The 20845-nt window shown below is 34.1% G+C and overlaps 3 protein-coding genes across 4 annotated transcripts; 2 read left to right on the forward strand and 1 right to left on the reverse strand.

Moving 5' to 3' along the window:
- Positions 1-2896: 2896 nt before the first annotated feature.
- On the reverse strand, positions 2897-4832 carry LOC118037895 (uncharacterized). The gene is made up of 3 exons (XM_073408357.1): positions 4637-4832; positions 3500-3731; positions 2897-3317 (listed from the first exon to the last, which is right to left on the reverse strand). Exons 1-3 carry the CDS (start codon positions 4726-4728, stop codon positions 3024-3026), a joined length of 618 nt encoding a protein of 205 aa, XP_073264458.1. The 5' UTR covers positions 4729-4832; the 3' UTR covers positions 2897-3023.
- A 4167-nt stretch (positions 4833-8999) lies between these two features.
- LOC118038054 (F-box only protein 6) lies at positions 9000-10581 on the forward strand. The gene has a single exon (XM_035044331.2). It carries the CDS (start codon positions 9204-9206, stop codon positions 10326-10328), a length of 1125 nt encoding a protein of 374 aa, XP_034900222.1. The 5' UTR covers positions 9000-9203; the 3' UTR covers positions 10329-10581.
- A 2061-nt stretch (positions 10582-12642) lies between these two features.
- Positions 12643-17302, forward strand: LOC118038043 (uncharacterized). Of its 2 annotated transcripts, XM_035044312.2 has the most exons (3): positions 12643-14010; positions 14720-16831; positions 17028-17302. In XM_035044312.2, the coding sequence occupies exons 1-2, from the start codon at positions 12964-12966 to the stop codon at positions 16820-16822; spliced, it is 3150 nt and encodes a 1049-aa protein (XP_034900203.1). In that variant the 5' UTR covers positions 12643-12963; the 3' UTR covers positions 16823-16831; positions 17028-17302. The 2 variants fall into 2 exon arrangements, with proteins under 2 accessions (XP_034900203.1, XP_034900202.1); XM_035044311.2 differs by lacking the exon at positions 17028-17302 and having other exon boundaries at positions 14720-16945.
- Positions 17303-20845: the final 3543 nt, after the last annotated feature.

Raw genomic sequence — 20845 nt, forward strand, 5'->3', positions numbered from 1 at the left:
GTCAAGAGGATTTAATCTTGATTAATATACAAGTTAAATCGAGAATACCCTTTCTCATAACCAAAAAAAAAAACCTTTGCATAATTTATGCCAAAAATTTTAATTATAATGCAACCCTGCGCAGAAGAGTCATCACCGATCAAATTATATGGATCTCGAGGGTGTGTTCCTAATCTTATCGACACCATATTTGAATTTAAACGAGAGAAAATGTCTTGGATTTTAATTTTTTCCTTTCCCTCTCCTTCATTCCCTCCACTTTCCAATTTTTTTCCAAACAATTTGTAAGTTACTATCAAGTTACAATGTGCCTTGAAAGATTTTGGAAGTCGAATGTGTTTTTTTTTTTTTTTAAATGATAGATCAACAAGGAAGATGCCATTTGACATTGGATGCTGAATGAGTGCTCGCTATAAGCACATTCCTGATTGATCATCTCGCACCCCCACATGATTTTAATCCTGATATTCCTGAGCCAGCCCTCATGCCATGATTCCCCATTGTTAGCCGCTACTAAATACTATTATATTACTTTTCCTAGCAAGATATGGAAATCTAATTTGGAAAATGACTCGTTGCTGTTGAGTTATTAGATTCGTTAAAGTTAATTATTTTTATTAAAACAGTGACGTTTTATTTTTTTATGGTATTAAACATTTAAATTTAGATGGAGTTAAAATTAATTGAATTATTAAAAAACCATATCAGATCAAACATGTTTTATTATATTAATATGTTATTTAATTTAATTAAAAATCTAATTCATAATTCTAAATATAATGGATCAACATGATGAGTGAAAAATTTAATCGACTTCTTACTCTCTAGCCTTAATATGCTTATATTTGATAATTATTTTTACATATTTGTTAGAAGATCAAGTAATTTTGATAATATTTTATGTTTGAAAATATGGGGCAAATAATGTTTCTAAACATTTTTAATTATTTTTTATATATTTAGATTGTTTTGATGTATTGAAGTTAAAAATAATTTTTTAAAAATAAATAAAAAATTTTATTTTAATATATTTATAACAAAAAAAAAATCATTTAAACCGTTATCACAGCTAGAAATCCAAACATGCCATTGAAAGCATGTGAGTAGCATTTTCCGATTCTTGAAGTTTTGTTTTCAAATGAAAGGTCACATGCTGAGAATTTTAGATCTTAACAGCTGAAGTGACTGAAAATCAGCTGTTATTTCCTAAGCAAAAGCACAGGACATTGATGGCAAGTGCATACCTACAATTGACGTGTCATGTGTGTGACCCCTCATTGAAAGCTAAACCCTATGAAGAGACAAAAAGATATTTGTCCGCATCCACTACTTGCCAAAACCCACAGAGTCGCCTTTCTCCGAGGACCCCATGGCCATGGCTATCGGTGCTTTACAGGAGGTCCGGTCCCCCTTTAAAATCTACTTTCGACGGTCTTGGAAATTCTCTTAATTTTATATCTTCCAAAGTCCTCGTTTTTTACTGTCACTGCAACAAATAGAACTTCTCCTTTCATTCTCGGTGGCTGGGAAAAGCTGACGAACCAATTACAAGCCACAATACGAGCCAAAACATACTCCTCCTATACATCTAATAATTCATGTCTTTATCCGCCTAAAAATAGATTAATAATAAAAGTTTGGGACTAAAAAATCTATTTTTTATAAAGCTTCAGGTTCGAGTTCTATGATTATTAATATGATGACCTTTGTTATTAAATTCGGTTCGGCCCGGCGGGTCGACCCGGTGGCTGGACCTGTCCGAGTTTAATAAAAGACAGGCTGTGGCAACAGCCCGGCCAAACCTAGGTGACCTGGCTGGTCGACCCGCGACCCGGGCAAACCCGGTTTTTTTTTTTTAATGTAGGATAAAAAACTTTTTGGTTTAAATATTTCAACTTAAAATAACAACATAGTATTTGAAACCCATTAGTATATATACTCTATGTTCCCAAGAAAAAAATCATGTTTTTTCAATGTAGGATAAAAAACTTTTTGGTTTAAATATTTCAACTTAAAAGGATAACATAGTATCTTTTCAATGTGGGATCCTTTCATATATATACTGTTCCCATGAAAAAAGTTAAGTTTTTTCAATGTGGGATTTGAAACCCATTAGTATATATACTCTATGTTCCCAAGGAAAAAATCATGTTTTTTCAATGTGGGATAAAAAAACTTTTTGGTTTAAATACTTCAACTTAAAAGGATAACATAGTATCTTTTCAATGTGGGATTTGAAGCCTTTTCATATATATACTCTATGTTCCCATGAAAAATGTTATGTTTTTTCAATGTGGAATTTGAAACCCATTAGTATATATACTCTATGTTCCCAAGGAAAAAATCATGTTTTTTTCAATGTAGGATAAAAAAAATCTTTTGGTTTAAATATTTCAACTTAAAAGGATAACATAGTATATTTTCAATGTGGGATTTGAAGCCCTTTCATATATATATTTTATGTTTCCATGAAAAAAATTATGTTTTTTCAATGTGTGAGAATTGAAACCCATTAGTATATATACTCTATGTTTCCAAGAAAAAAGTTTATGTTTTTTCAATGTGGGATAAAAATCTTTTTAAAATATTCTTTTAAACTTTATTATTTATAATATATATATAATCTATATTTAATTTTTTCATATGAAATATTAAAACTTTAATTTTTTTTTTTAATTTTCCCAGGTTAATCCGGATTGAACCAAGTTGACCGAGTTGATCCATGAAACCCGAGACCCAGTCCCTTGACTAGGTCAACCCTCGGGTTGGGTTTAATAACTATGATAATGGTTACTGGAGGCTTACATGATCATTAATTTCAGGATCCATGAAATTAGTTAAAATGTACACAAGCTGACCCGGACATCCACGTTAATGAATATATATATATATATATATATGTTTTCTGACAAGTCTCTAAAGACGTAGCCCTCGAAAGGCAACATCCTCTGTTCTTTCCTGCCATATAATCCAAAGAATGGTTGCTTTCTATACATATAAAAATGCTAATCCAGTAGCAGGTATCACATAGTTTTCGCTTTAAACCGCAGAGACTTTGCACCTCGCCGTGTTCTGCAACAACGGATAAGCTTTCTAACATCCTTTCTTATAGCCAAGAAAGCACAAAGAAGAGCAATGCACATTGTTACTGGGTAGATATGGATACTCCTCGCGGAATTCATATCAGCAGAGTTTTTCAGGATGACTTCTCTTACAAAGCCCCATAGGATAAGCAGTGTTCCAAAGAGGCTCGTCCTGTCCAGCCTTACGAGACCTAACACTGCTCCTGCCACTGCTAAGTAGCTTCCTGTCAGAATCTAGAGAAACACAAATGGTGTCTGGTTACTGAAACATCCAAGATATCACACGTATTCAGCTGTTGATTTATTAGAAAAACGTGTATAATATGCAGCCAATGTCTTCGGTTAAAAAAAATCTAATTATTCTGACCTGAACATTATGACAGAGAGTTGATGAGTTTATAATGCTAGTTACTAACCTCTAGGTGCCGGAGATCAGTCGATGCAGAGGTTTTCCTCAGATTGGTCAAGTTATATAGCTTCGGCAATTTACTATAGCTTGGGAAGGTTCTGTTCTTGATATAAGATCTAGCAATGGCACCAGGATACAGAAGAGCTTTGGGCCCAAATGCAGGATAGAGTTCAGTTGCCATCAAGTGGGAGGACATGACCTCTATAGGTGAAGTACATGTTCCAGTCCTACATGGTACCCTGTCAGAAAAAACAAGAAACCAAGACATAAGTTTTTTTTTTTTTTTTCTTCCCTTGAGAGATATCTTTTGTGGGTGAAATTGGCACCATGACAAGCAAATTAAGAACTTCTTTCAATTCTTCAGTACAGGAATCAAAAAATTATAGTTTAGGCCTCTACTTGTTTGCTGGAAATTTCGTTCTTGAAAAAAGTTTTTAGAGAAAAATTAAGAAAATGAATTGCTTTAAGATATTTACTAAAAAAAATAGCTTTCTCTATATTGTTTTTACTACAGAATTAATATCACCGGAGAACTTGTAATTTGTAAACTTGACGTCTATATATTTATGGCCGGCTAAAGAAATTATTTGGACACATATCAAGGCGAAGATGGAAGTATACTTAACCCTAATTCACAAAACTTCATAAAAACAATATCTAGAGCTTGATTCTTCAGTTAGGAAACAAGAACGCCTTTAATATGTGGTTGTTCGTCTAACACGAAGAAAAAAAGTATTGCAGAAAACCCAGAAATGATAGCCTAACTATTTTTAATATTTTTTATCGGGCAGAAAAGGAATCGCACTGAAAATCAATTGAATTATTGAAAATATTTGAGAATTAATTATAATAAAAATCGTTCCAATCTTGAAAGGTGTGATACTACTGGATGGAGAAAGGGTCTCGATTGATCGGTTGACAAGGACATTGAACGAAGAGTAATTAAGTGGATGACATGCAAAGCGTTGTTTTTTAAAATTTTAAATATTTGTTTTTAAAATTAATTTTTTCATATTTTAAAATTATTTTAATATATTAATATCAAAATTTATAATTTTCAATATAAAATACATTAAAAAAACAACCACCACCGCTATTCTAAACCTCCTGGAATAGAGAAGAAAGTGATATAATGAATGATTACCTGAAGACGGGCACTTGCAAGATTATGATAAAGAAATGAAGAAAAGAAGCAATAGACGATATGATGCTTGCCCATCTCTTTGAAGAAGCCATGACAGCATCAAATGGAGAAGAAAATGATGTTAGGACCCACGATGGTGGAAAATTAGAGGCTGCCTTGCCGTTGTTCTACACGTTTCTTGGAAAGCGACGGCAGAAAACGATGGCAATGAAACATACAAAACCTATTTTTCTATTTTTTGCTACTGTTTTTCCGAATCCATATTTGCAATACAAGCCCCTCTCTCTCTTCCTGGTGTGAGGGTCTTTAGCCTAAAAAATCGAGTGCAGTGGAGCAAGATTCTCTCTCTCTCTCTTTCTTGCTTCTTTACCATGGAAGATTTGACTTTAATGGGTGAAGTTAATGCCAAGTAAATTTTGAAAGACAATTTTAGAACTTTATAAAATAATATGTATCCTATTTTAGAACGATTTGCCACTCAATAATATAGATAATACTTAAAACTTGCTGTTTCTAGAGAAACGACAGGGAGTAAAATTAGCTATGGTTTTAATTGACCTACCAAAAAAAAAATAGAGAGAGAGGCATGAATAGAAGAGTTCTTGCCCTAGAAGAAAAATATTGAGAGAATTTCCTCCTTGATTTTGTTTTTCGTTGGGTTTTTTTTTTTTTTTAATTTGGGATTGAGAACTTGGTATGCATTGAATATTTCCTCTTATTGTAATATTATTGAGAACCAAGGGCCTCGCATTCTTTTTTAATAATAAAAAAATAAATCATTTAATTAAAATTAAAAGAAGCTAAAACACCTTGAGAAAAAATGCACACCACTTTAATACATTCTTGTAAAGGATTTTTACTCTTCCATCCGAAAAAAAATTAATATAGATTTTTAAAAGCATTAAAGTCTTTTAACATCATTTATTTATCATTATCAAATAAAAGAGATAATTAAGTATTTACACAACTTGATTGCTCAATAAAATGATTAAAAAAATCCAACCCCCCATCGGAGCATGAATACCAAAACTAGTAATATACTAAAAGATCTAGAGTTTTTATATTGTTTTTATTATAGTGGTATTTGTATGAGCATTGTGAATTGCTATGGTATATTCATAGTTCTTTAAAATGTCCAATTTCATTCTTAAGTTTTGCATTGTTATGTCTTTGTTCCTTATTGTTTTTAGTTTTGACATTTCAGTACTCATAATTCATTTTCTTCGCGTTTAAATCTTAGAGTGTTGAGATAAGAAAGAGAGAAAGTTTATAGAAAGAGAAATAAAAGATAAAGATTTTGGTTAGTCATAATTACGCAAAAAAAAAAAAAGAGTCAATTTTATATCAATTGGTTTTCCAAAAAAAGAGACTTTGTAAAGTGATCTAAGCTTTTAATCATGACAAAAAAAAATAAATCAAAGCCTGTAAAATTTGTTTATATCCAACTTGATTTTTTAGACTAATAAGAAGGTGTTTTAAGATTGAAAATGTGATTATTAAGGTTTCAAAGATAATTTTAGATAAAAATAGATTGGAATGTAGGTTTTGAGATCCAAATTACATAAAATCTAATTTCTCGGCCACTGAAAACAGTCAAAGTTTATTATAATAGATAAGGTAAATGACATGTGATCTGTTTGAGTTTTAAAAAAAAGAAGTAAGCCATAATGAGTTTGGGGCCTTTTCCTTATTAAGGCCAGGCTTGCGAGCTTAACCATATAGCCAAACCTAAGTGCCTCGACTTGATTTTTATTAGGATTTTTAATATTTTCTAATATTATAGAAAATGTATTTTAATAAAAAAAAGTTATAATTTATTTTTAAAAGATATCTGATGCTAACATTTTTTTCAAATAAGACTAAATGTTCTTAATTGTAATGTTAACAATTATTTTATGATTAATTATACATGAAATTAATTAACTATATTTTTATTTGAATTTTTTTTTCTTGAATATTTAACAAGAATAAAATGCCTACTTTTTTATTGTTAAGTTTTTATATAATTGTTTTTCAAATTAATTATTTTTTTTATTTTAATATCAAGTAGCCCAAAACTATAAAGCATCTATTTTTCTTTGTTTTTTGCATTTTTTTTTAATTACTTTTCACAACATGGTAAATCTTTATTATATATATATATATGAACAAACGAGTAAGTCTTGGCTAGAGAGACTTTTGCAAAAGATTCATAGAAAAAAAATTATCAAACACAATTATGTCTCAACAGATTCTTTAAAAAAAAACCTTTTTTCATATCAAATATGTGTTCCCTATTTTGTTTTGAAAATAGTAAATCGGCTTATGTGTATGCAACAAATTTTTATTTTTTAATATAAAATTTTCAAATTAAATAACATTATTAATTGATCGATATAGAAATCTTTACCATAGCATGAACAATCAAGCTAGTCTATCCTATATCTAGTGAGGCCCTCACTAATTGTGAAACCCATCCACTAGCTCTCATTACCCAAAAACGAAGTAAAAAAAAATCAAGAAAAAGTGAAAGACAGAAAAAATGATGAAATAGCAAAATTAAAAAGTAGGGGACTAAAGTGGATTAGATAAATTATGACCCATTCATTACAAAAAAAAAAAAAAAAATCAAACCCCTATTTTGTTCTTGCAACTAAACCTAATTCAACAAGCAAGAGCTTGATTCAAGAAATTAATTTTGTTGAATTGTCAATCCAATCAAGCAATTTTGGAAGCTACAATTTCTAATCTAGTGAGCTAATTGAAATTCTCTATCTAGCACTTGAAGAACCAAAAGCTGACGTAGCTATTCATGTATTAAGGGTGGTATTGCATTTAGTACATAAAAGAGGGGGTGAATTGAAAGGAAAAAGGAACAAAAAATTTAAGGGTTGTTCTTGGAACATCATTAGGGGGTTTTTGAAGGGTTGTTTTGGTAGCGTATAACATGGAATTGAAGGTTGTTTTAAGACAACAATGAAGGGTATTTCAAAAGCTACAATGATGTCGTATGCAAGATGTATTTTGGGGTTGTTTTGATAGTGAAAACATAGTACATTATGGGATTGTTAAGATAGTTCTAAGAAGATTTGATAGCAGTAAAAAATAATAGTCTATCTCGACATGATATGAGAGATAATGTCACATAAGGATTAACACATGTAATGAATTTTCTTGTAATGTTCAAGGAAAAAGCCTTATGATGGCCATAGGTGTAACGCTTGACTTCATGTATATAATAATATACTTTAAATTATCATAACATTGAAGAATAGACAACATGTATGTTGATATGGTTCATATGCATGGATAAGTTGACAATAATATCAAGGATGTGGAAATGAGAACCAAGGTAAAGAATCATGCAGATGAAAAGAAAGACTAGTGACTTGGGTAAAGACTATAAAGAAAAAAAGAGATTGGTAGGGTATGATAGAAACGATTATGGCGAACATACAGAGTGATACTTAGTATATTGTATAAGATATGATATTTGTATCATTTAATATTACTTGTAAGGTTTATGATATCTTACTTGTTGGATTCTATTATGAAAAGTTTTATGTGAATGTTGTGTTTGTAGGAGTTTATCATACATCCTCGCTAATTGAGAATTGAGACATATTTATGGCTAATACTTAGATATGATAATTGTACTGTAATGAATGTAATATGTAGCTATATACATGTAAGGAGTGAATTGATATTGAAAATAGAATATGAATTCTCCTGAATTTGAAATATATGTAGCTATATTTACACATTTATATATGTAATTGTTTAAAGAAAATATTTGATTGTTTAAGTGGTTTGAGGCCTAATACTTGAATATGAATTCTTGCTGCATGAGATTTGAAATCTCCATTGATTGTGATGCAGGTTCTTATGAGAAGAAAAGAAACATTTAATGACTCGATTAGAGAAGATTTCTATCAAAACTTTGTGGAAATAGTAATTGTATAATTATGCGTGTGGAAAGCCAAAGTTCCCGTTTTGAAATTACAAATTAAGACACATATATAATAAATTTATTTAAACTTGTATAATAAATGATGAAGTGAGAATACTAAATTGTGAGGTGAGAGTACTAAATTGTGAGGTGAGAATAACATCATTATAATTTTAAATGAGTAATAATTGCCAGAATGGTTTTGCCACGGTAGCTGTATCCTCCTCCCTCAGTCAATCTCTTGTCAAAGCATCTCATGATGAAGACCCTTGAACGCAGGGGACCTAGTGGACGTCAAATTGTTAATAATTAACCTATGTGAGCAGTGAAAATGACCGATGATCCAAAATGGCAGTACTTTATTTGTCCATTTCTTATTTATTGTCGCCAGATCTCTCTTACCCTCTGGGCTCCTCGGAGGACCATCTTTTCTTTTTTTGTCGCATGAAGCGGAAGGAAAAGGACAACAGAAATTAACACCACATGCAGGCCAGATCAAATTGTGCTTGTGGGCACACATCCCCATGCTTTAGAATCCCCAATCATTCATCTTCAATAATTGCCTTGCTCTGTGACCTCACACTGTACTATATAAGCACTCTTCCATGGCCCAAACTTTAGAGAGAAGCCTTTTCGAAAATGTGGAACCGCCTCCCATCGGATCTCCTTGCTAACATCTTCTCCTTCCTCTCTCCGGACTCCTTGGCACGTGCCAAGACAGCATGCCGGTACTGGCGCAATTGTGCCAATTCATACCCATTGAGCACCGCCGCATCAATGGTCCGGCACCACCAAGCATGGTTTGTCGCTCTGCCCACGCGCAGTCGTGGGCTATGTTGTTATCTTCACAATCCAAATAACGACAAGTGGCACGTCTTATCTCTCACTTTTCAACCCCACCCGACCCGACCCATTGCCCTGATAGGGAGCCTAATCCTCTCAAGACCCACAGATTCTACAACTCTCCAATTAGCTATAAGCAACCCTTTCACCAAGGAATTCAGGTCCCTTCCAATGCTGAAGATTGCAAGGACTAATCCAGCTGTGGGTGTTGTGATCTTAGGCCCAGCCCAACACGGCCCATCTTTACATTTTCGAGTCTATGTAGCAGGAGGGATGTCCGAAGCTCCACGTGGAGCTGCCACGTATGAGCCCACAATGGAAGTGTACGACTCGGAGGATGACGCGTGGAGAATTGTGGGGTCAGTGCCAGTGGAATTTGCGGTGAGGCTAACGGTCTGGACCCCTAATGAGAGTGTCTATTCTAAAGGGGTGCTATATTGGATGACCTCGGCCAGGGCTTATAGCATAATGGGCTTTGAGATTAGGTCCAATAAATGGCAGGAATTGAGTGTGCACATGGCAGATAAGCTTGAATTTGCCACATTAGCTCAGCTCAATGGCAGGCTGACACTTGTCGGCGGCACCAGTGGTGGCGATGCCTGTGTGTGGGAGCTGGATGAAAGACACGCGTGGTGTTTAAAAGAGAAGATGCCAGTTGAATTGACAAGGAGAATTTTAGGGGGGAAGGCGAGCTGGGCTACAACTAAATGTGTAAGGGGTGATGGGGCTATATGTTTGTACAGAGACCTTGCGTCAGGAATGGCGGTGTGGAGAGAGGTTGGCGAGAGAGGTAGATGGGAATGGTTCTGGGTAGAGGGGTTCTGTTCAATAAAAGGCAAACGAGTACAAAACTTGCCGATCAAAGGTGTTCTGATTCATCCCAATCTTGCTCCTTCTTGTGCCTTCTCCAAGCAAAGATGATGAGGCATTGTGCGCATGTGCTGTGAATCTTGCAGCTGCGTAGCAGTAGGGCCTTCGTCAGGGCCTTGTTCCTCTTTCATTTGCAATGTAATAAATATATTAACAGTCGAGTGGTAATTGGCTTGTGAATCGTGGATTCTATCGAAAGGAATAATTCTCTTTCGAGAACAAAGGGTTCGCGAGCTCGGGGTATTTGCACTGAGGCTCCTCGGCTTTGAAATTTATTAACCAAATATATTATTTGCACTAAAAATTGTAACTTCTCCATTTACGAGGAATCTGCTTCTCATGGTGTAAGTGTTCTGAGCAAGATATGGTACTGTACGTAGTTGTAAGAGTCACAGCCAACGTTCCAATGGGTTTTGCATGCTGAGTGTCTTCAGGTGAGCAGATATATTAGAGCCTGCCATAGTTTCTGTCAGAGCAAGGAAAAATAGGCCATCCAAGGTGCTGAAAGAAGTTGAAAATGCATTTTCCAAGCTTTAAAGAAACACTTTGTTGATACACTAGAATTTGCAGGCAATGCAAGTGTATTTGGTAAGGAAGGGAGATCAGGACAGTCTTGTCTGAACAAAACATGAAAACTGTACGTGAAAGTTTCAATTTACGTTCGACACCCATTTCATGCTTCATATACAGATGACCATATAATAGCCAGACGATGGTAATGATAGAGGATGGTATTGGAGTCTACACAATCCTCCAAAGATCAACACAAAGACAGAAAAATCCCAGCACCATGCAGACGCTGAAGAAATCCCAGCAGATTAAATATATGTGCATTACTGTTAAAACTGACAGTTAAAACAGTTAGAAGTTAGTTATATTCTGTTAGTTAGTTAAAGAAAGTTAGTTAGTTAGTTGGAATATATGTATATATATACTCATTCATGTACACAGAAGGAGTAACGATTGTATAAGAAATTCTGCAATATTATTTCAGAAGGCAGTTCTTGCTTTCTATTCAAATATGCTCTCTGCTTCTATAGCATAAGATCTTCATATCTTCAGATTCCTTGTATAGGAATTTTCACAGATGGTGAGGCGAAAAGTGAAAGTGTGTCGAGCACAACCTTCATTCCAAGGAGTTCAAATCATTGAACTTATAATCGGCAACTGCTTAATTTCTACTTTCTAGCTTGTGATTCCCTTTCATCTGAAGCCATTTATCACAAAATCCATTTCCTTTAATATATCAAAATAACTCATAAACCTCGGGATAATTTAAACTGAACTTTGCTTTACTTCATTAAATTAAATTAAATGAAAGCAAATATAAGATCCCAATAATTTTTTATAAAAAAAAAGAAAGGAAAGAAAGATGGATCCAAATCAAATGATGCCCTTTTACTTGCTACTCAAATTTTAAGACAGCAGCATTCCCTTACCGTAAATGCCAAGCAACCATTTCTATGGACATCTCTTTAAATTTTTAGAACACGTATTTTCTTTCTTTACTGCTGTTGATTTAACGGCACCATAGCCCATTGGCTTACTCGTCACCACCCTCGAGTGACATTAACCGATGGAGAGTTATATGCAGTCATTGAGAAAAAGGACCGTATTGGAAAAAAGAAAGCATAAAAGGGATCACGCTAAGAACAAATGAAGAGTACAGGTACCAAACGCTTATATATATAATTAACAACATTTTCCATTTGCATCATCTCGACCGCCTATTTTGACGGATTGTCACAGTCACATAATGGACAAACCTACGTCGGAGAAGTAAGAGACTGTTCTCACAGTTCTGTCGCATATACGGTATGAATAATTCCCTAATAAACGTCTTTTGTTGATGTTAAGGTCAAACCTGCATGGTCTTCAGTTTCTTGATTTAGGAGCTGGGTTGAGTTTTCTCTTTTACGGTATTTCACTTGTATCAGAGACTCTGCTGTTTTTGCTTTTCTGCTCTTAGAGTGGATGTAGATCATCTGCACTGAATTGGGTTTTTCCTTTCTGTGAATAATGTTTGTTTAACAAGTTGGAGAAAATGTTTGTTAATGAATGAGTAGGTGGTGATAATTGAATTTAAAGTGGAAAAACATAGGAGGTTTAAAGGGGAGTTTGTGTATTTGATAGGCAGTGGATTATGGTTTCTGCTTAGCTTTTAACTTGATTGAATTCTCCAATTCCAAGCGCATCTTTTGTGGAACTATGAACTCTTATTGCTAGTTTCTTTCCTTCGTGTTTAATCTGTTGGATCAGCTAGCATAAGAAATTTCATTGATATAATTAACCTGGAAAGTTTTGCTCATCAAATTTGTTTCTGGAGTTGAATTTTCTCTCTCTCTTTTGGTTAGATTAGTAGAGTTGATTTTCACAACTCCGTGGACAAGATATGGATTTTCTTGGAATATCCTGAAACTGCCCTCTTGTATGTTGTGAGAATTCCCTGAATCTTGAATTTTTAACTCGTTGTCCAACTTGGCTAGATTGGGTTGTTGCTGTTGCTGGTTCAACTTCTATTTGCTGGGCACTGCAACAATCCAGTTTCTTCCTCCTAAATGAGGAGAATTCTACATGTTACCCTGGATCAGTTGGGGTTTTGTATCAAACATGACTAGAGGTTTGGTGACATTTATACAGTGGAAGAATATTGGGAATACTGCATGCTCTGTCTTTCTGAGTAGCAATGGAAGCTTTGCAAGTTATTTCTTCTGCAACAGAAATAATCTCAAGTATGGTAGGGGTTGTCAGTGCATTAGATCAGGCTTCTAGGAATCTTGATGAAGCTCCTAAGAAAATCCGAATGCTAGAGGAATTTGTCCATGATCTTGAGAACTTGACGCGTCAAATTAAGCAAAAACATGTCTACAAGCTTCATAACCCCCAGTTAGATCACCAAATCCAAAGCTTGAATGTGCTGATAGAACGAATGCATCCAAACATAATGAAGGCAAGAAGGATTGTGTCAAGAAGTAGGGTAAAGAATTTGGCCAAGGTCGTGTGGAGTTCTATGGCGGGAGACCCTCTTAGCAAACTGATAAATACCATTAGAGATGATTTGAATTGGTGGTTTGAGTCTCAAAGGTTTGCCCAACATGTTCAGAAGGTGATAGAATCAACAGCACAGGATGTCCCAGTTCGATTGAAAATAAAGGTTGAATTAGGATGGCCAATTTCTAGTAAATGCCACTTTGTGAGAAACTTATTGGAACAAGAAGTTTCTCATCGGGTTCTTCTAATTGTTGGGTTATCGGGTATCGGGAAGTCATGCTTGGCTCGACAAGTAGCTTCTAACCCTCCTACTAAGTTTGTGGATGGAGCAGTTGAACTTGGATTTGGCCAATGGTGTAGTAGAAATGCTTGCAATGGAAATAAGGATGAATACCAGAGACGTCTTGCAAGAAAAATCTCTAAATTTCTGGTGCAAATTGGATTTTGGAAGAAGATTAGAGATGAAGATAATGGAGATCTTGAATATGTTTGCTGTATTCTTCAAGAAGCACTGTATGGAAAGAGCATTCTCATACTTCTTGAAGATGTGTGGGAGCAGGATATAGTTGAGCGGTTTGCACGGCTGTATGATAATGATTGCAAGTATTTAGTGACGACAAGAAATGAAGCTGTCTGTGAAATAACAGAAGCCGAGAAGGTTGAGTTGAGCAAAGATGACACAAGGGAGATAAGCAAGGCAATCCTTCAATACCACAGTCTCCTTAGCGTGGAAGAACTACCGGTATGAGTCAAATAAACCCTCTTTCCTTTTTTTTTCCTTTCTTGTAAATTTTTCTAAGTGGTTCGGACTTTAATTTTTCTTTCCATCTCTCCCAGTTTTTTCTCCTACTCAGTTTTATTGTGCATTGCCTGTTTATTTTCTTTTAATACACTCAAAGATCTGTTTCAGTTTTTACATGATAAGTTTGTCATCTGTGAGATTCTCTTTGAATTTTCTTTCAGGATTACAAACCACTGAAGAAATGATGTTAACCTCTCTATTGAATCTCTGTCCACACATTTTTCTCTAGTATAGGTCCAATGTCACAATTTCTTTGTGGTTACAATATGAACTTGCACACTTGCATGCTGTAACTCTTGAAGAAGGGAATTACAGCATTTTGTGTTCTTGTTTCTGATGAAATATTTTTTTTCTGCATGTGCAAGCGAGACAACTTTGTATCTGTGCAAATTTTGAAGTGCATTACTATCAAACTTCTACAATTCTCATTTTGAGTGATGCTAATGTAGCTGTGAGCCTAATTGATTTCTGCTAAAAGATTTTTGACACGCACACATGTACATATATGGACTGCATCCTTGTGTTTGCAGACAAGTTATATGCAACATCCAAGTAGAAATTAACTAGGCATAAAAGGTGGTGTCACGTTGCTGATTTCATTCATAAATTCTTGGATCTTTCTTTTTATTTTTTCTTCTTTATATGGCAGGGCGTAGCAGAGACCTTGCTTGAACGCTGTGGCCACCACCCTCTGACAGTTGCTGTTATGGGTAAAGCTCTCAGGAAAGAAGTAAGAGCTGAGAAGTGGGAAAAGGCCATCACAAACTTATCAACCTTTGCCACATGTGCACCTGGTCCTGTCTCATATGTAAATGAAAAGGAAGCTGAGAGCACCTTAACTATTTTTGGGTCATTTGAGTTCAGTCTGGAAGCTATGCCTAGAGATTCTAAAAGGCTCTTCATAGCTCTAGCTTCCCTTTCATGGGCAGCACCTGTACCGGAAGCTTGTCTGGAGGCTGTTTGGTCTGTTCTTGGGGAGGAGAGATTGTTCCCTCTTATTGTCTGCAAGCTTGTTGAAGGTTCTTTGCTGATTAAAACGGAGATGGATCCCTTGTACCTAGTTCACGACATGGTTTCTTTGTATCTAGATAGCAAGGCAGATGACTCTATTGAGATACTACTAAATGAATATTCACCGGAAGAAACTGCTATTATTTGTCCTTGGCTGCTTATTTTTGGAAAAAAAAAAAACGTCAAAAGGATTGCTGAAGAAAGGACGGAGTTTTTGTTTAATGTCTTGGAAGAAAAGCAGGTGGTAACTACCTTAGAAGCACTCATCCAAGCTTTAATGGCTAGCAAATCCATGTCTGAGCTCGAAGTTAGCAGGGAAAGGTTTAGTAGAATACTAGGCCCTAGGATTGCAGACTTGATCTCAACTGATTCTTTGAGTCTCATTGCAGTGACTACAGAAGCCATCACAAATATATTCAGTACGAGTGATTACTGCAATTATTTTCCTTCCCTTGAGACTACTGGTTCAATCAATAAGCTGGCAACAACACTGCAGGAATGTGAGGAGGACCCCATAACTCAAATCCATGTATTAATCGTCCTTGCAAAGCTCGCGGAATTTGGAAGCCTTGAGACAGTTGATAAGGTGCTCGAGAGCATTCCCTTTAACCAGCTAGCTGATTTCCTCTCCCCCAGTGCTGAGATATTGCATGAGAGCATGTTCACAGTGTTGAACTCTTTGACCAAAGCTGGAAAGTCGAATGCTGTTGAGAGAATGTTCGCTTCTGGGATCGAGAAAAAACTTATTGAACTTCTTGAGAATGGATCTGAAGTTCTACAACACCATGCTATTGTCACACTGAAGGGATTTTATGAGGTGGCTCGCAATCCTGGAAGTGGTTCTCTTCATCCATCTAATCTAAATCTTCTGCCATGGCAAGTTAGGCTTCGTCTAGAAACTTTTGTTCTGTCAGATCAAACTGTTCCTCATTCGCCGAAGACACAATCTTTTGAAGATCTCATTTATAAGCTATCAGATGGGAATATAAAACAGATATTGCAGGCAATGCAAGATCTCATACCAATTATTGAGAAGGCAGTAGATTCTAGAATCAGAGAAATGATTTTACAAAGTCCCCTAGTCAAAAGGCTATCAGAACTTCTGCAAAGTAGGCACTCAGAACAGGACTCACTGAGATCTGAATCTGCCTTCTTACTGATGAAGCTAGCTTTTTCTGGTGGAGAACCTTGCATTACGAAATTTCTAGACCATGAAATTATCCCCGAGCTAGTTAAGATGATGCAATGCAATGTTGCGGAGCTGCAGGATTCAGGCTATACAGCACTGCACCAAATGCTTTATGGAAATGGTGGGATCCTTGTATTGCATAATATCTTTAAAACAGGTCTAGTGGATAGGATGGTTGAATCACTAGACAGAAAATCAATAAAGACACGAGAAGTGAATGTTCATTGCATTTTGGATCTTGTTGAGCTAGGAAATAAATCCTGCTTAGAGCAAATGCTGTCATCACAGGTGGTGGAGAAGCTTGTAAAAATGGAAAAGGTCACCGGGGGATCTGGCGAAACAATAGTCGGATTTCTCGAAAGCATGGACAAATGCAAGCATCTGTCAATGATGGAGCGTAAGGTGATAAAGCAACAAGTGGTTAGGAAGGTCAGGGCCTCCTTGAAAGGGCATAAATTTGATTCTCAAATATTAGCATCAGTAGATGCTTGTATGTCCGAGCGTTCAAAAGCTTCCAGTAGTAGTGGTTGTGGTGGTAGATACAGAAAGTAAGTAAATCAGGTATGAGAACAGATGAGTTTTTTATGTCCTTTTATATAGTTTACTCTTCATGCTGGCCTTGAATCAATACTTGTAAACATGTCATTTTGAAATTATGAATACGATTTATTTTTACTCATTTGAGAATATTATAAATTATATTTTACTATCTAATTGGCATAGATAACATCAAAGCTGAGTTAACATTTCTTGGCAGTGTGGCCTGGTTTGTCACAAACTTGACAGTAAAAGGGTTCCCGATTGAACTGTCTTCTTCGTCCAGTGTGATAAGAGGTGAAGTTACTAGAACAATGATAGCTGCCACGCCCCCTCTCTCGAAAACTTCCACGGCCTGTAGGCGTGTTTGCAGTTTGCTGACGAGTAGACATATTTGCAGAGCCATCAATAATAAGACTAGTTGAGTTATTAGCTGCAATGTGAGACTTTGAAGTTAAAAACAAGGAGTTAAGTTCCTTAAAGTAACATTATCTTTTAAGTTTATATAGCATTAAAATTTTATTGATTATGTGGTCACACGTTTAAATTTCATTATTCGTATTCTAATTAATAAAAAATTAAGTATAAAATAGTCCAAGTCTATGTAAATTTAAAGCCTAAAAAACTTTTACTTCAGAGAATATGTTAGATAATAGTTTAAAAATATTTTTGAAACCTTACATAATAGCTCAAATTTTTAGATTAAGATAATTCTTTGACATAGCATCAAAGTTTTAATGATCAAACGATCACGAATTTAAATTTCATCACTGTCTTATTATCTCTTCTAATTAATATCTAATTAACAACCCAAATAATACGGGCCTATGCAGCCTAAAAAGCTTTTTCTTAAAGTATGTTAGAAAATAATATAAGTCATATCTTTGATCCTTATATAACAACTTAAATTATTAGACTGAAATAATTCTTAATTTGACTCTCCTTTTGTTTTGTGAGTGCCAAGTTCACTTATCATTGTCATGGCCACAAATAACTTTCATAATGAACATTGTAGAAAATGTTTGATAGGTTTCATCCTCCACTTGGCGCTGATATAATCTTGTTTAAAAAAATAAAAAGAAAAAAAGAACACCAACTAATTGTAGACATTGTGTGGTGGAACTAGGGAAGAGCTCTATGATGATCTAGTTTATCAATATTTTGGCTCTGTAAATGATTATTTTATGAACAAGCTTTTAGATGTTTGTATTTGTTTTTATGAATGGTATGTTAATTCAGAGCAAAAGGTTTTAAAATTGTGTAAAATCAACCTATAAAAGACAATTTTGATGAGAAATTATTGGGTTTCTGAGGATAAAATCCAAAGTAGATGAAGGAAGACAATGTCAACAAAATACCTATGCTTCAGGAGAGGTAGCTTTTAACCCCAAGTCTTCTTTAATGAAAACTATCAGATTCACTTGGTTAATCGGTAAACATTATGTCATAAACTATTTAGCTTGTTGTGCGAGCTTAGATAATAGAGATTGTATGACAAATACACTTAGGTCCTTGATCTTTTAAATAATGTAATTTATATTATTTAGGTTCATTTAGATTTTAAAGAATCAATTTTGGTATACAATTTTATTTGTGTTATTTTTCAATTCCTGATTAAATAAAGGAGAGTGGGGAGGTTGCTAGATTCTAACAAGGAGAGAGAAAGTCATCGCTCACTCTATTTATGGCCGCCAAAATGGATTTATTGGAGTCAACGAGTTTTATGAGATAAGAGGGAATTCATGATGTTTGTTTGGAGCCTTAATATTACATGAAAAATCAAATCTAAATCGACAAAGCCAAAGCTAACCTGGTTTGATTTTGGTTTTTGAGGCTATTTTTTAGTATTTAAAGTTGATGGAATGATTTGTACATATTATAAGAATGTTGATGAGGTGTTTTTAGGTTGAAAAATGACTTAAATATTGCGCTTTTTGGCCAAAAAAAAAAAAGTTGTTGCCCTGATTTTTTGGCCACAACCATAGTGGCTAAAATCTGGGCTTGTAGATGATATGTTGTCTATTGTATTAAAAAAAAAAATGGGCCAAACATTGTCCACCCCTTTAAAAGATTATAAAAATAAATAAATAAGAAACAAGCTCAGGCTAAGGCCCGCCAACGATCTTGGGCTCATCATTGTTGTGGCATAAGCGTGTTGGGCCATAGGCCTGCGAGTCATGGACTTTTTTACACCATTTTGTTTTAGGTTGGATATAAAATTAAGAGGGAGATTTTTATTGAACACGGTTGAGTTCATGATCCGAGTCATGAGTTTGACGAGTTAAACCACAACATTCAAGCTATTATTTTTTTTATAATATTATTTTTTTAACTGAAATATTTTTTTTTAACATGTATTTTTAAATAATTTTAAATTGATGTTTCAATTATTATCCATCATCTATGATTTTTTCTGCTCATTTAACCTTTTTTGGAAAAATATTGTTTTTTTTATTGTGTCGTGCGTATTTAATTTTTGAAAAACTTATTCTCATTCATCTATAAGTTTTTTTAATCTTTTGTATATAACAAATTTGTTATTGAAAATATATATTTTTTTTCTTTTTAGATAATATTTCTAATATATGCAACCTTGAATAATATTTTTTTCACTTTTATTTTATTTAATCAATTTAATATATGTGTATATTTTTAATATCATTTAATTGAATAAAAAATTAATTTTAATAAATAAATTTAGCAAACATAATTAAATAAATATCTCATCTTACAAGATTAAATATTTTTTATATATTATTGTTTCTTGATTTTTTAAAATTTATATTTAGTTATAAATAATAAATTTTTATTTATTTATTAACACGCATAATTTTTTATTTATTTGATTATTTCCTGGCAAATCGAATTCCTTTCAGCAGCTCCTAAGATTGGGAGTAAAAACTACTTGTATATTTGTGTGTAGCTAAAGCATATACAGTAATAGTGGTGTGGTGGTTGCAATTAAAATTTCTCAACGAAAGCAAAGAATGGTAAAAGTATATATCCAAAGCTCACCTTCTCCCTTTCTACCTTTTTTTTCCCAACAAAATACAGATTACACATAATTCCATACAAAATAAAAGAACACAACAATATATAAATCTAGCAGGTCAAACTTGATTATTTCACTAATAATTATTAACTTTCTTCAAATAAAATCCATGAATACCAAAATCAACCAATTTATTAGGTGAAATAAGTGAAAACGATGACTTCTTTTTTCTATGATAGAATCCGGGCACTCTAGTTTTTTTTTTAAAAAAAACTAGTTATATGGTTTTATCTTCTGTTGAGTTTTGCAGATAAAAATCAGAAACTTCAGAATCATACTAGATTATCCAAAATTTAGTTAGATGACCGATCGAAATCATCTACCTCTGAAGTTGGGTCAATAATGATAGGTTGAGGATAGTTCATGAAGGTCGACATGATTGGTTGTCATTATCATTAAAGGGAGAAGGAAAAGTTTTTTGTAGTTATTGGATCAATCATGGCTGGCCAAATGTTGGACTTATTTTCATGAATTTTTTTATTAATCTTTGTTTAATTTAATGACACTGTTGATGATGTTATGATGAGGATAAGACTCTTACAATTTTGGTGCTTGATTGTGTCTCGGACCCACATAAACTCCAAACTTTCTTGTTTCAATGATGGCAGCTCGCCACCTTCCAAAACCCTAATAATCTATAAAAATTAAGGCGGGCATATTCTTTCCCTGCAGGTGTGACCAAACAATATTCAGAAGCTCAGGATTTTAACGTCCTTGACTTCCTTCAGAAATAAATTACAGCATGAGTTGCCATATTTGAATGAGAACTGTTGAGGATGCTGAAAACTTGTAAAAAATTGTCTTTTAAAGGTTGGAATGTACTAGAAAGTTCAGAGAATTGGGATCGGACAACTTAAACACCTACAAAGAATGTTCTATAAAAGGGTTAAGAGATAGAAAATTGCAAGGAAGAATATAGTTTTTATTATTCTATATAGTGGACAACATAAGCAAAACAAATTGTAAATTGGCAATTACATCAGTAA

The sequence above is a fragment of the Populus alba genome, chromosome 3 (assembly GCF_005239225.2).
Source record: "Populus alba chromosome 3, ASM523922v2, whole genome shotgun sequence".
Classification (NCBI taxonomy): domain Eukaryota; kingdom Viridiplantae; phylum Streptophyta; class Magnoliopsida; order Malpighiales; family Salicaceae; genus Populus; species Populus alba.